Genomic DNA, 13,701 nt, shown 5'->3' with positions numbered 1-13,701 from the left:
CGTTCACTGTTGATTCTGAAGGCCTAAGGGCAGATTTCTTGGACCCTGGCAACACATTATGGCTGAAATATGATTGGATAAAAGCTCTAACATAAAGGCCAGACCTCCAAATCTCGATCTGAGGCTGGAAGCAGCGCAACCAAGAGGAAAACTATGAAATGAAGAGAATAGACTATGGGGAATAATTTAATACATATTTGTGGAAAAAATATATCAAAATTAAATTTATATTCTGATGATGTTTAGGCCAGCAGAGAAGGCCTTGCTGGCCCTGACGGCCCACCACTGGGTGATTCCGAAAAGAATGAATTAGGCTGAATATGTTTCTCCTGTTTGAGTCCTCGGGTGAAAAAAGTTGAAGAACCATTGACCTAATATGTCCTGCGGGTCATGTTCACGTGGTTGTGCACCCTTAAAGCTTCTGTCCTGCGTGCTGCTGATTAATCACAGCATCATGACATCTGTCTGGCTTCAACCCAGAAGAGATGTGTGAGGCATGCAGGAGCTCCTGTGAACAGGATAGATGGGGGATGAGCTGGTAGAAGGAGACGGGCGGAGACAAGTGGATAGTTGCGTGGACAGACTTGAGACTCTGAATGCAGTCTGATGCAGCGCAGGCGGTATTTACGCTCTGACGGCTGCGGGATCCGGGAGCCGGATATATTTAGCCGCCTAGAGATATCACGCCGAGATGAGATTTCAAAGTGAAGTACCTGTTTGAAGATGCATGGCATTCCACAAGGGTGGGCAAGGGCTACTGGGTATAAATCTAGCACCCCTGCACCTGGTGTGAAGACAGGGAGGGAGTGTGACACCTAAGATTTAGAATGACTTACACACAAGACGTACATGTGTAAACTACACACTCATCCATATAAATTTACACACTTCTCATGAATGGAAAAGAACGGACACATCACTTTTTGGCTCTTTCACATCCTTACAGCTTCACACGTACACAGACTGTGCATATTACATTTTGCCATGTGTCGTTCCCTTTTCGTTAAATCTAATTCTCCTGGATGGTTTCAGTGTCATCCATCATGGTCTGATCTTGGCTGGAGGAGATCCTGAGAACCACGGGGTTAGAGGGAATAGAAACGATACTTTGTGGAGTATCACAGTCACTTTCTTCAGCCTGAATGACACAAATTGGATAATATCTCCATGGAAAAGAGAAATGTTTTATGCGTTGACATTGTGTGGATGAGACTCGGAGAACTTAACACACCACACTCAGTACTGACAATATGTAGCTTCCAAAGGCCTGGAAGGGCAGACATGCAATAAGAAGCTTCTCTCTTTATATATGTTAGTACTATTAATTTCACAGTAAAATGCTATGATTAATCTTGTATTATATGCACTTATATTGAGGGATCTGCGTTGTTCTTGCTTTTCCAATCATATCCAAAGTTTTTTTTTTGAAGACATGTTTTCACAGGTCTGTCAAGACTTTGTTAACAAATCAAATTTTACATCCTAAATTTCACTGAACATGAATAAAGGTGACAGAAAATGTTCTTTTGCACCCAGTTTCCTCTCTCGTTTTCTGTAATGTTTTGAGAATAACATCTAAGAACTCAACCTAAATGCCTTTTAACAGCTTATCTTGGTATCAAGATTCACCCAGCTGCTCTCAGATCACAACTTTGGTTTGTGGTTAAAGTCCCAAAGGTCTCCTTGTCCCTATAGGACTAAACCTCATCCGGGATTCATCCTTAATACAGGTATGATCTTGAGATATTAGAAGGCCCCTTCCCTGTTGATCCCTCTGAGGGCTACATGCCACAAGCCATTTCTTCCTGTGGATGACACCAAAATATAATCTTTATTGGGCGTCTCAGGGTCTCTTCATGCACCCCTCCCCTTTCACACATCCATCCATCTGTGGAACAGAGGAATGACTCTCATGGACAAACTCTTTGTGAGGAATTTGCTCTGCTGCAGATCAGATTTTCAGGAATCTGCAATATCAATGACACTAGGCAGCTGTGTTAAACGGGAGGGCATGGTGTGTCTGTGTGATCGGCTTGCTTTGTAAAGCTCGCTCGCTTATTGCATTTCCCTCGAGCCTGTGACTCATTAATCAAATATTCATACATCCCCTGTAAATACATGGAGAACACAGTCAACCCTCAGAGCGCTGTGTGCCCCCCAGCACAAATGCTCTTTCATGTTTCTGACAAGAAATCCCCAAATATCTCACCCCCCTCCCTCCTGTCCATTCAACCCTTCATCCTTCCAAAGTTGGAGAATGTCACTGGTCCTTTGCTTCTGCATACTTGATGTTCCCGCTCTGTCCACAGTCGGCCGGCCGTCCGCAAAAAAAAAAAAAAAGGACATGGACGAACACACAGATCAGACAGGGGATCTAAATGATGCCTTTATGCGTTTTGTCATTGCTTCTCCATGGTGAAGAAGAGAACAGATGAGGGATTCTTTTTCCTTTCTGTCCATCCATCCTCACCCTTGCCCCAGCTCCCTCACAGAAGGGACAGTTCCCTCCTTTAAAAGCAAGTCTCATCATAATACAAGAATTTGTATTGTACAGGAAAACAGTCCGGCATAGCTCAAACTAAGTGGGCAACACACAGATTATCCATGGTAACAGAGCTTTGCACACAAGGATATTTTCTTTTCCTCCACAGAGGAACACAATTGCCGCCAGTGTCACTGGGTCACATTTTTTCCGGTCCCTGGTTAATGGGCTGTAGAGATGGTTAGCACGTACGATTAGTTTTAATCTACTGCATTTGACCGGGAGAGAAGGGGATTGAATACATTTCAACACACCAGCGAGGTTTGTATCTAGCGCTGAAAATGGAGCAAACTGGTTTTTTTATTCCACTGCAGTCAAAGAAATAATACATTTACAAATATTTTGACTTTATTCAACTTTATTTTGCCTGGCAGTGTTAAAAAATGTAACAATTTGTAAATTAATTTCTGCAAACAGACATGCAGATGTTGTAATGCAGGAAAGTACATGAAACAGATTCAACACACAGAATACTAGTGTTTTTGAAGTGATCAAAATCAAAGTGCATGATCGAGTGTGGCAACCTAACATGTGTTACAGCGTACTTCTACACTTCTAGTTTGTTAAGATGTAGATTCTGTTGAGGTTCTGTAAGAACAGCAATATACCATTTAGTTACTCACTGCTGGAGACTAGAATTGAAGAATTAAAATCAAAAAAGGAGGGAAAACACATGAAGTAACATAATATGAAATGTTAGGAAATCCCTTTTGTATTGCTTATTGTATACAAAAGGGATGTTTTGAAATGATTCAACTCCTTTGAAATAAAACACTTGTTAATTGCATGCAGCATAAACAGATAATATTGATTTGGAAGGTTAATATATATCTTTATGTAATGTAGATTGCTACTACTATAAATTGTTTATAAAATGTTTCTTAGGAGTGTGTTTTGACTTCAGTGTGAGTTAGACACATACAGTAAATACTTTTACATCTGATGAATTCTATTGTAAAAGGGTCATTCATATCATATAGCGCTTAGTCACTTGCACTATGATGCATAACTCAGTCAAAATGAATACCCCTCAAAAACACACAAGGCAAGCAAACAATCATATCACCAAACGACACCATCATGTGTTATAGCTCAGATAAAGACATGAGTTCTAGTGTGAATAAAAAGACATGTTGACACAATTATGAAGAAAGTGTCCTTCAGAGGATGTGTCCCATATGCTTCTGCTGTCGAGGTGTTTCAGACGGGCGAGGCATCCGTCCTGTTTGATGAAATGCTTTTGGCAGAGTAGTTTGGTAGAAGTAGCTTGGCTCAATCTTCAGAGAGCCCTTGGCCCATATTAATTAAGGCTTTTACAATAATGCTCTTAGCACAACCACACTTAAGAAAACTCTGTTGAAATACTGAAGGTGTGGCTCTGGGAAAAGATTTTAAAGTGGTGCCGACACTATTTTCAGTCATTACTATGACACTCGATGTCACTATGAGCCTTGAAAGCACGTCGAGGTGGGAGAGCAGCACTGGACCTTATGATTATTACAAACAAAATCCCTTTAAGACTTCTTCAACGTGATGTTAGGTGCAAAATACATCCTACACCAAATCTCCCAAAATCTGACGTGTTGATATCGTCCCCATCAACAGCTTGTCTCCATTAAATCACAAATAATGGTGCAAAAATAATTAAGTGTTCCCCTAGATGTTCTTCTTCTTAACATGAGTATTCAAAATTTATTAGGTCACTAAATTAAGAAGAGCACCAAAAGCTTCCTGACACAATGTTCAGGAAGCTCACATTTCCAGGCAACAAATAGTTTTGGTGCAAAGTTTCCACGATGTATAAACCGAGTTAATGTAGTTTTAAAAAGTCCCATAACCTTCGGTGTCCACAGCAGACACAAGGCTTTGGGTGTCAAGCAGTTTGATTCATTAAAAAGAAGAAGCTCCCTTTTTCACTAGTCTTCTAAACGTCGCTGTCAGAGCAGCACAAAGTCGCCGGTAGTGGTGACCGTCCTCCGCGGGTCACGGATGAAGGGCCATTCTCTCTTCTCAGGGGTCAGGCCTGCAGACAGGTCGTAATCTCTGCCATGACCTTGGCACGAAAGTGAACGCGGGGTATTTCTCCCTCGCTGATGGCTGCAGCACCTGGAACAACAACAGAGCAGTTGTTTCAGAGGGGTGCTAGTGTTACACCATAATGTACACATAATGTAACAGTTTGCGTTGCATTTCATCTCCTCACCTAACGAGGGGTATCTTATCGCACTTTAATTGTTCCCTCGTAGAAATTAAAGTATATTCATTTTAATATAACTTCTATATAGAGCCTTCTAAGCAGAAGTTTGATAGGTTTAAAGAGGGAAGACTCTGGTTTAGAACATCCACCCAACATGTTGACTTGTTGGAGAAGCAAAGTAAGAGCACATTCATGGCTAAATGGTGCCACCTACTGGTCAACCTTTATCACTCTAACTACACATTTGCAGGGCACAAAATAGGATGAATATAACATAGAGAATACTAATAATTGTGAAATGTTTGAGGAGTAGTGTTAAGGAAATGCTATTCCCTACCTTAGAAAGCTCTTGGCTGATTCTCTCATAGTCTTGAGCACTTCTAGAGTAGAAACCGATGGTGCAACTTGGGTCCATCTTGCTGAAAGGCATCTTCTTCGGTGAGGGGCAATGATATGACTAGGCAAAAAGAGACAAAATACATCAGAAAATATTCATCAAGCTGAAGGGCCAGATAATGTGTAACAACTGCGGGGCATACACACACACTCCACGGCAGCGTCAACAGCGAATAAGATGTATTCTGTATCATTTGATGAATGAAATCCTATTTATCTGCTGTCACAGCATCCATAAATATACAACTCTGGTGTGTTGTCACATTGTATACCACTGCATGCAAAAGCATAAAACAAAAGTTGCTATACAGCGCTGTGAGCTGTTTTTTTTATGTACGGATCCTGAAATATTCAGGCTCACAGTACCTGCTCTGGTATTTGCCATATTTCTCTTAAGTGGCAGCTTCACACATCTGAGCAGCAAATAAATCAGCAGATAGGGACTCGGTAATTGGGCCGAGGGCTGCTTTAAGATTCATACCCTTAAGTACTAACAGAAACTATTAAATTCACATTACTGGGGCTCCAGTCAGCTCGTCTGTGTAATTTCACATTACCTGGAGAGGGAAATCGCTGGTGCTGACATCCACAAAAGACTGACAGTAATGAGGGTCCATGTAAATCAAGCTGTCATCTGCAAGGACAAAACAAAAGACAAGTTATTCAAAAACATCGGATTATTACAAAAACGCGCTTCTCTCCAATTTCTATGCAGAGTAGCTCAAAGTCACCCGCTTGGCCTACTGTTAGGCTTGTGAGCGTCAAATATGCCTCCCAGAAGGTTGTTGCTTTTTAATATCCACCAGGGTGGATTAAATTCTGCATAATCAGATGCGTTTGTACAAGCACATTCTTTACACCCACAAAAAAAAGAGCTTGTCATTTAATTTTTGTGTGGGGGAATTACTTTTACAAACACGCAATTACATTCGACCATTTGCATATGAAAAATGCAGTGCTGAGCAGCGCCTTGGCAGGGAGAATGTATTGCTTGTCATTTAGACATCATCCACCACTGTATTTCAAATTGGTAAAATGTAAATGCGTAAATATTGACTGCCAAGATGTACAACTGAAGGTTCCTCCTGGCTCCTGAAGGTGATGAAGAGTGGCTCACTTTGGGGCCCGGACGAAATTTAATGCATGCCTCCTATGGAAATCAATTACAGCTTACAACTTGGGAGGTTTACTTGTGATAAATGGGTGAGGCTTTGATGGGTCAGAGAGAATAAAGTAAGCCCTGCTTCACTTCGCTTCCATCTCCACTCCTCTCCGATTTCCTCACGCAAACAGGAATACATTAACTTACTTTGTCTCTTCACATAAGAAGGGTATATTATGCAAAATAATCTGTTATTCACACCAACCTCTCTCTGTGTGTCTTTCTGTGTTTTGCATTAAGCTAACACTGACCTTGAAATCCTACAAAGTAGCAGGCCTGTTTGGGCTTCCCTCCGATGATGCCAATGCAGTACTCCAGACTCAGTATGCTCTAAATGCAGAGAGAGGGGGGGGGGGGGGTCAGAGAAATACAAAGTACATCTGACTGGGAGCCTAAATGATTTCATTTCCCACATAAAATATTACAGTAACAGTAAAACAGATCTTTTAAACTCGCCGTCCCCTATAGTGTCCACTTCCTATATACAGTATGGTAACAACTCTTATTTACTTCACCGCTGAGAGTACACGTGTAAAACTTTGTGATCAAACACCAAAATCTGGCTGAATTTGGCTGAAAGAGAGTTCTAAAAACTACCGCTCACCTACATGTAACTCTCACCTTTGCAAAGTTAAAATAGTCCGGATTAGTCTTCTCCCCTCCCAGCCTCACAGGGATGAGGATGATGACGGCTCGGCTGTCTGTCAGGGTGGAGGCCGACGCCGGTTGGTCGCTCTGTGGGGAGGGAGGGGCATCTGATCTCTCAGCAGAGGCCTGCCCCAGCGTCTGGTGCTCTGTGGCTATCGATGACATCAGCACTGTACACTATGGAGAATCAATAACACAAAAGTCATTCGTCTGCTTCCATGTCTGTCTGTCAGTCAATCAATCTGTCAATCATCATTGTCCTGGTTAGTCCTGGGTTTTGAAATAGGAGGGCGGTATATGTATAATCATGGTTTTCCCTATGGGGGATACAAAGTTTTTCTTTCTCCTAATTATCCACAGAATTGAGCAAATATATGCATATGTTATGCCAGTAAGAGTTTCTTACGTAAATGTTGTATCATCTTGAATTATTTATTCTGTTTTTGCTCTTTCCAAATACAGTCTAATTACCTTACACAGGCTGCAATTGACAAGTATTTTTATCATGGGTAAACTTTTACAATTAATTGCGTCATCTCAAACATGTCAGAAAAGAGTGTAAAATATTCATTACAATTTTATCGAACCGAAGTTAACATCTCCAAATTCCTTGTTTTGTCCGACCAACTGTCCAAAACCCGAAGAGATTCAATCTATAGTGATAGAAAACAGTGAACAGCAGCAAATCTGAGAAGCAGGAAACGGTGCACGTTTAGCATAATTGCTTGATAAATTACCTAAAGTATTAACAACTGATTATTACAATAGTTGACTATTCATTTAATTTGATTGACATTTGATTAATTTCAATGTACATATAGTCGTGGTGTCGGGAGTGCACAAGTGAAATTCACTTCCATTTTCTCACAGTAAATCTCTAATATTAAACTTATAACACACCAAGACACTGGCTCTCACACCAGCTGTCTCCTGCTCTGGCTATTGAGAAGACAAACATAAATCAAAACCCAAGTTATTGGGGTTAAGAAGAGGTTGGAGTGGGACGTTATAGATCTGGAGTGGATGTATTTGTTGGGAAATAGACACAGTGAGTCTCCTGTCACCCTTCTAAGCAGCTCCATAGTCTCCCAGCAGCAGAGAGAGAGATGGTGGAAAAAGAAGGGTCAGTTTGGGCACTGTGCCCAGTATCCTGTTTTTATCAACAGCAGGCTCATCTTTCATACCTGTGCAGTCCTGGGAGACATAAGCAGTTATAGCCGCCAGGGCAGGGTCCATCGCCTCCTCGACAGCTTTCCTAAGAGAAAGGCAGAAGAGAGGAGAGAGGAGAGGAGAGGAGAGGAGAGGAGAGGAGAGGAGAGGAGAGGAGAGAGAGAGAGAGAGAGAGAGAGAGAGAGAGAGAGGGTTTTAAAATGTTTACATAAGTCAACATCTGGGCTATATACTGTATATTAACATGACCTTAAAAACTGTGATATTACCAATTTAATAATCAGTTAACTAGTGTCAGTTACAGCAATATATTTGAATCAGTAGATGCTGGAAATGTGCTAAATGCTAGTTCATATGCATAATTTTATTTAACTGCAAGCGGTTTATACAACTTAAGTGATTTAATATATTGCGCACATACAGTACCATGTTCTAGGCACACATTGAATCTTACTTGACACATGCACAGTTTAACAAATTATGAAAATCCTGCTGGTTCTTACTAATACCAGTAAATATAATTTATTTTCTTTACACTTAAACAAGCCCAAAACAAATACTTCAGCATTTAATTTTTTTATTGTTTTAATCCAAAGTTCTGTTACAATCTTCCTCTTTAGATTCTGGCTGAAATACCGGGACATTAACATTAATAGTGCTGAATTTGTTGATCAACAGAACATTTATTTAGAAAATGTTATTACACTAATTCGTAATTTAAGTAAAAACAACAGAATATAAAATGTTTGCTTGCTTAATTTTATACACTTTTAGTATTAATACTTTCTTTTTATGACATCTTAAATGCAAAATTATAGATCAAATGAATGATTGCCCAAAACAAACTAATCTAAGTATTAATCAATTAACAAGAGTAATTGTTATTGTTGTGCCATGTGACATGCAATGTTAAAAATGATCTGAATGCAAACTTTTTAGACTTACTTGAGGATGTGTGCCACCACAGCAGGCCCATACCAGTCCCCTGCCTGTTTCCCCATTGACAGGCCCGTGCGGACCAGCCTGTGGAGACCTAACTGAGCCGAGGGGCTGTCCCCAAACCAGGACACCAGAGTGCGGTGGTACATCTCTTTCAAATGTGAGTCTGCCTCCTCTGCAGATCCTGGGGCCTGGGCTTGGTTCATGGGTGGTGATCCATGATCGGAGGGACTGGGGGAACCTTGCAGAGAGGCCACCAGACGCTTGGCTGCAGTGCTCGTCCACGTCTCTGTGTCTAAAGGTTGCAGCCTCATCGCCTCCGACCAGGTCCAGTCTGTGAGGGAATGAATCGTAAATAAAACATCAGCAACAATCAACATTAGAGACCAAAAAACTAATTAAAGTTTTAAAGTCACCTGTGGATACAAATGGTATTAGGCCTAATAACTTTATTTATGGTAAATGGGAAGATCAATATCCTATATTTCTGTGGATACACATTTCAATATGTATATATATATATTTATGCTCGACGATGAAGGTGTCGAGCAAGAAATCACCAATCAAGATCACGATTTCTAATATTCAATTTTTATTCTATTTGAGATGATTCAAATTAAAACAAATTTAAGAATTGATCAAATTCTAGATGTGGCTGCCACTTTCTCAAAAACACCTTCAACAAAACTCAAATACTTCAAGAGATGAGATTTAAAAAAATTAAATATCGAAGGAAATTAAAGAGATTTGATCAAAACAACTGTAACGTGATAAAACAGAAAATAGATAAACAATTCACTCGTACAATCTAAGTCTTACTTGTAGTGCAAGAAAAGCTTGTAACTACAAGTAAGACTTTGATGAAAATAATGAGGGATCTATTTGACCGGGTATCTGTGAGTCTCTCTGAACCTGATCATTCAACCCATAAAAGTTCAATTTAGAGCATCACCAATAAGAACAAAGTCTTTCAGAACTCGTGAAATTTAAGGTTTTTGACTCAAACAGACAGAACCTTGTGCACTTCAGTAACAGAATAGTTGTCATTCTGTTCAATTATAAGTTTGAGTGTCCCAGTATTTCACTTTAACAGTGCCTTAGCCTTACAAACAGGGTGGGAGCTGAAGGCGGAGAGAAAGGGAGTGGCCCAGGCTATAAAATGGGCCTGAGTAGAGTCTAAGGCATTAACAAAATGACCTTGATCCAAAGTGAATCAAAGTGAAATTGATCAATAAATATCCTTAAGTGGCCATTAGTCATTTTATAGAGAAATATTTCATTAGTGACATATTTTAGATTTGACAGAAGAACAAGTTTTAAATATTGTTTTCTAAATGACTACATTAAACTGGCAGTCATCTCATAATGTGGAACCATAAAGTCTAGGACACTTCAGAGACAATAGATCTGACAAAGATATGAAGAATTCACTCATAAATGCTTCGCATCAACTAAATTAAACTTTCACTTTTGGATTGAGAATGAGGAAACTCTGTAAAAGTGGCTACACGTCTGGCCTCCTGCTTAGAAAAAGAGATATTGAACTGAAAAGAAATAAAGAAACTTAACACGAGATACATTTGCGATGCATTCCACAAGTACCAATCTGTAGACTCATTTACAGTTGTCATTTCTATAGAACTAGGCCGTACCACTTCTCTTTTTTAAATGTTGCCCACATCTTTGCCTGTTATAGTTTACCTGCTGGTTACATTGTCCAATTAAGATCACTGTATCATAAAATTAAGGCTTTTGCATGCCCATCTCCACATTCATATACAGTATTTCCAAAAATGTAACACCTGGGAGCGGCAGGGTGTAAGCAGTCTCAAGTATCTGCCATTGTCAGTCGTTTAATATGCCCAGAAGTCATTTAACCAGTTTAACCAAAGTGATTTTTTTCTTCTTGAATTGTTAAATAGATAATTTTAGCAATGTGGCATTTCACAAGAAATTTGAAATTATTAGAGTAAAGTCAGAGAAAAGTAACATATTTTTGAGTAGAAGAAATACATTTTGTATTCTCTCCTGTCCCAATGATCATCTCGGGTTTTATTGTAACTCAGGAGTGGTTACGATCATTCCTCTCACCTCTGCCCAAGAAGTGCAGAATAAGTGCCTGAGCCAGCATCATCTGCCCGGCTCTCAGCATGCAGCCCCAGCCGCAGTCGGAGGTCAGGGTGGAGCCGGACAGAGGAGGTAACTCCTCCCTGTAGGTGAGCCACACTCGGGACGCAAAATCCTTGCGGAAAGCCTCCACGTTCCCCACGACAAAGTCCTCATCGGAGGCTTCGTGGCAGGCTTCTGTAACACTGTCGTCATCTGAGGCAAACAAATGACATGTGATGTCCTGTGGTGATGATAAATCTAATCGGCGAATTTAATTGAAATTGTATCTGTTTGTGGATAAGTGTGTGTGCATCATACCTTCAGACTTAAAATGGTAACATTTTCCGAGGAGAAGCACAGGGGAATTTCTACTGAAAGAGGTCTTTGATTTCAGAGCCCAACCTAAGATACACAATAAAAAGACAATCAGTCATGGTTTAGTTGTTTGTTAAAAGCAAAACAAACTCTGAGACATCCTGTTTACTCAGCTGGCTGGCGCACCTACTCCACAGCATCAATCATTCAATGCTATGGGTCAGTCCCAAAAGTCCGGCCCACTACAGTATTCAGTTTTTCTTCACTTCCTGTTACATAAAAGGCAGGGACAACTATTTTCAGGGTTGACTCAACAGCAGTAGGTTGTTGTCTCATTGGATGATGCTTGTTTTTATATGTGCAGAGTCGCATTCGCAGTACACGTTGTTGTTGATCTCTCTGTATCGACTTTGGCCAATAAAGCTGATTCTGATCTAACTTATTTAACTTTATTTAAGTGACCTCATTCAGTCAAGAAAATAAGATTGTGATCTATACAAGGACAGATCGAAACAGCACAGCATTGATGCACAAAAGCATTAGAAGCAAAGTGGACACAGAGGACTAAACTTGGGTGACAGGGCTGTGTGTGTGTGTGTGTGTGTGTGTGTGTGTGTGTGTGTGTGTGTGTGTGTGTGTGTGTGTGTGTGTGTGTTGGCCTCAAGCAAATTACTTACTGTACTTCACATTGTGCCACACAGACAATAACTTTGTCCTCATTGTTTCCACCTCGTCGCTCCCTTTATTCTCCATTTGGAACAGCAAGGAATGCAACCCATTCCCACACAGCACACAAACCCTGGTGCACACACACACACACACACACACACACACACACACACACACACACACACACACACACACACACACACACACACACACACACACACACACACAGAAGAGAGTGAGGATAGTTTACTGTATCAATATCACCTCACAATGTAAAATTACGTAAATTCACAGCTTGCCGTGAGCTCGTCGTTACCTTGGAGCTTCTTCGATCCAGGTTTTCTCCCCACTTCCAGCCACTTAGCAGCTTAGTACAAACTTTGCAACGTTGTATATTTTTATAATACGAATAGTTTAAGGAAGTGTATCGCCCATGGCTTTCTGTGTATTTTAACACTGCCCTGCAGTCACCAATGTTTACACTTTGAGGAAGTACCGTCACGTGATCTCGCAGTGTTTCCGCCGGGACAAAGGAGAGGCTCGATTTACCAACTACGATAGCCCGGGTGGGAGGCGTTTAAACAGTTTGCCGACAATTCATATGGCGAATTAATACTCCGCTTGTTCCTTGTGACAAAACATGCGTACTTTGTTGTATAAAGGCAGGGCTCAGAATAAAAAGCCAGAGGCGCATGTGTCATATAATCCATCACTTCAACTCTAGTTAACTTGTTACGTTGATGGTTTTACTATGCTGTGTTGATGGACATCCAACTATTAAACTATTTTTTCCTAATTCACCTGTGACTAACTCATCATTAAAAAACATGCATGGTCACATGACACCTTTACAAACCTTTACCATAAGTGGAGGAAGAAGAGGAAGAAGAAGAGGAAGAAGAAGAAGAAGAAGAAGAAGAAGAAGAAGAAGAAGAAGAAGACATCGGCTAAACCCCGAGTTTAAATTACATTTTCAATCTTTTGTTATTTTACACATTACACACACATGATCATTTTATCAGTTGCCATTAGTAATTGTTTTTTATATGTGGAATCAAAATCCATTTGTGTAAAATGTGTTTTTGCTGAGGATTTCAGTGTGTTTGTCTGTGTTTATACTTTAGATTTATGTTCTCTTGACAAAGTTATCCTATCAGGGACATCAACAAGTCTTACACCTCTCTGGGTTAAGTAATTATTGGATGTAAAAATCTGATAATATATTTTTATTGCAGAATACAAAAGACATAAGATTTCTATTGAATGCTTGGAAAGCGGTTACACCGAAGGGAAAATGACAACAAATCAAAGCATCTGTGAAAGTATCATTTACTCTTTTAAATCTGATAAATGTAAAAAAAATTCTATTACTAATTTGAGAAAACATTTGTTTATATTAAAATAAAACATGTTTTAACATGGGCTTTATAATTTATATTGTGTTTATTTGTATATAATCTAAAAATGATAACATGCCTATCCTATTTGATTTTGTAATATCATACAATATTATATCATATTTGTCTAATTTCCCAGGTAAAATCATGAGCTTTG

At 39.9% G+C, this 13,701-nt stretch overlaps 1 protein-coding gene across 1 annotated transcript; it reads right to left on the bottom strand.

The window, feature by feature from the left end:
- Positions 1-2,882: 2,882 nt before the first annotated feature.
- atg4c (autophagy related 4C, cysteine peptidase) lies at positions 2,883-12,935 on the bottom strand. Its single transcript, XM_029430397.1, is given in 13 exon segments — positions 2,883-4,599; positions 4,601-4,648; positions 5,077-5,196; positions 5,693-5,769; positions 6,549-6,627; positions 6,919-7,077; positions 7,079-7,122; positions 8,130-8,200; positions 9,061-9,388; positions 11,146-11,376; positions 11,482-11,565; positions 12,156-12,277; positions 12,464-12,935. Coding segments are annotated over 12 exon segments (1,437 nt in total). The 5' UTR covers positions 12,232-12,277; positions 12,464-12,935; the 3' UTR covers positions 2,883-4,479.
- Positions 12,936-13,701: the final 766 nt, after the last annotated feature.

The sequence above is a fragment of the Cottoperca gobio genome, chromosome 4, assembly GCF_900634415.1.
Source record: "Cottoperca gobio chromosome 4, fCotGob3.1, whole genome shotgun sequence".
Taxonomy (NCBI): Eukaryota; Metazoa; Chordata; class Actinopteri; order Perciformes; family Bovichtidae; genus Cottoperca; species Cottoperca gobio.
This window is presented reverse-complemented; position numbering and strand designations above follow the sequence as displayed.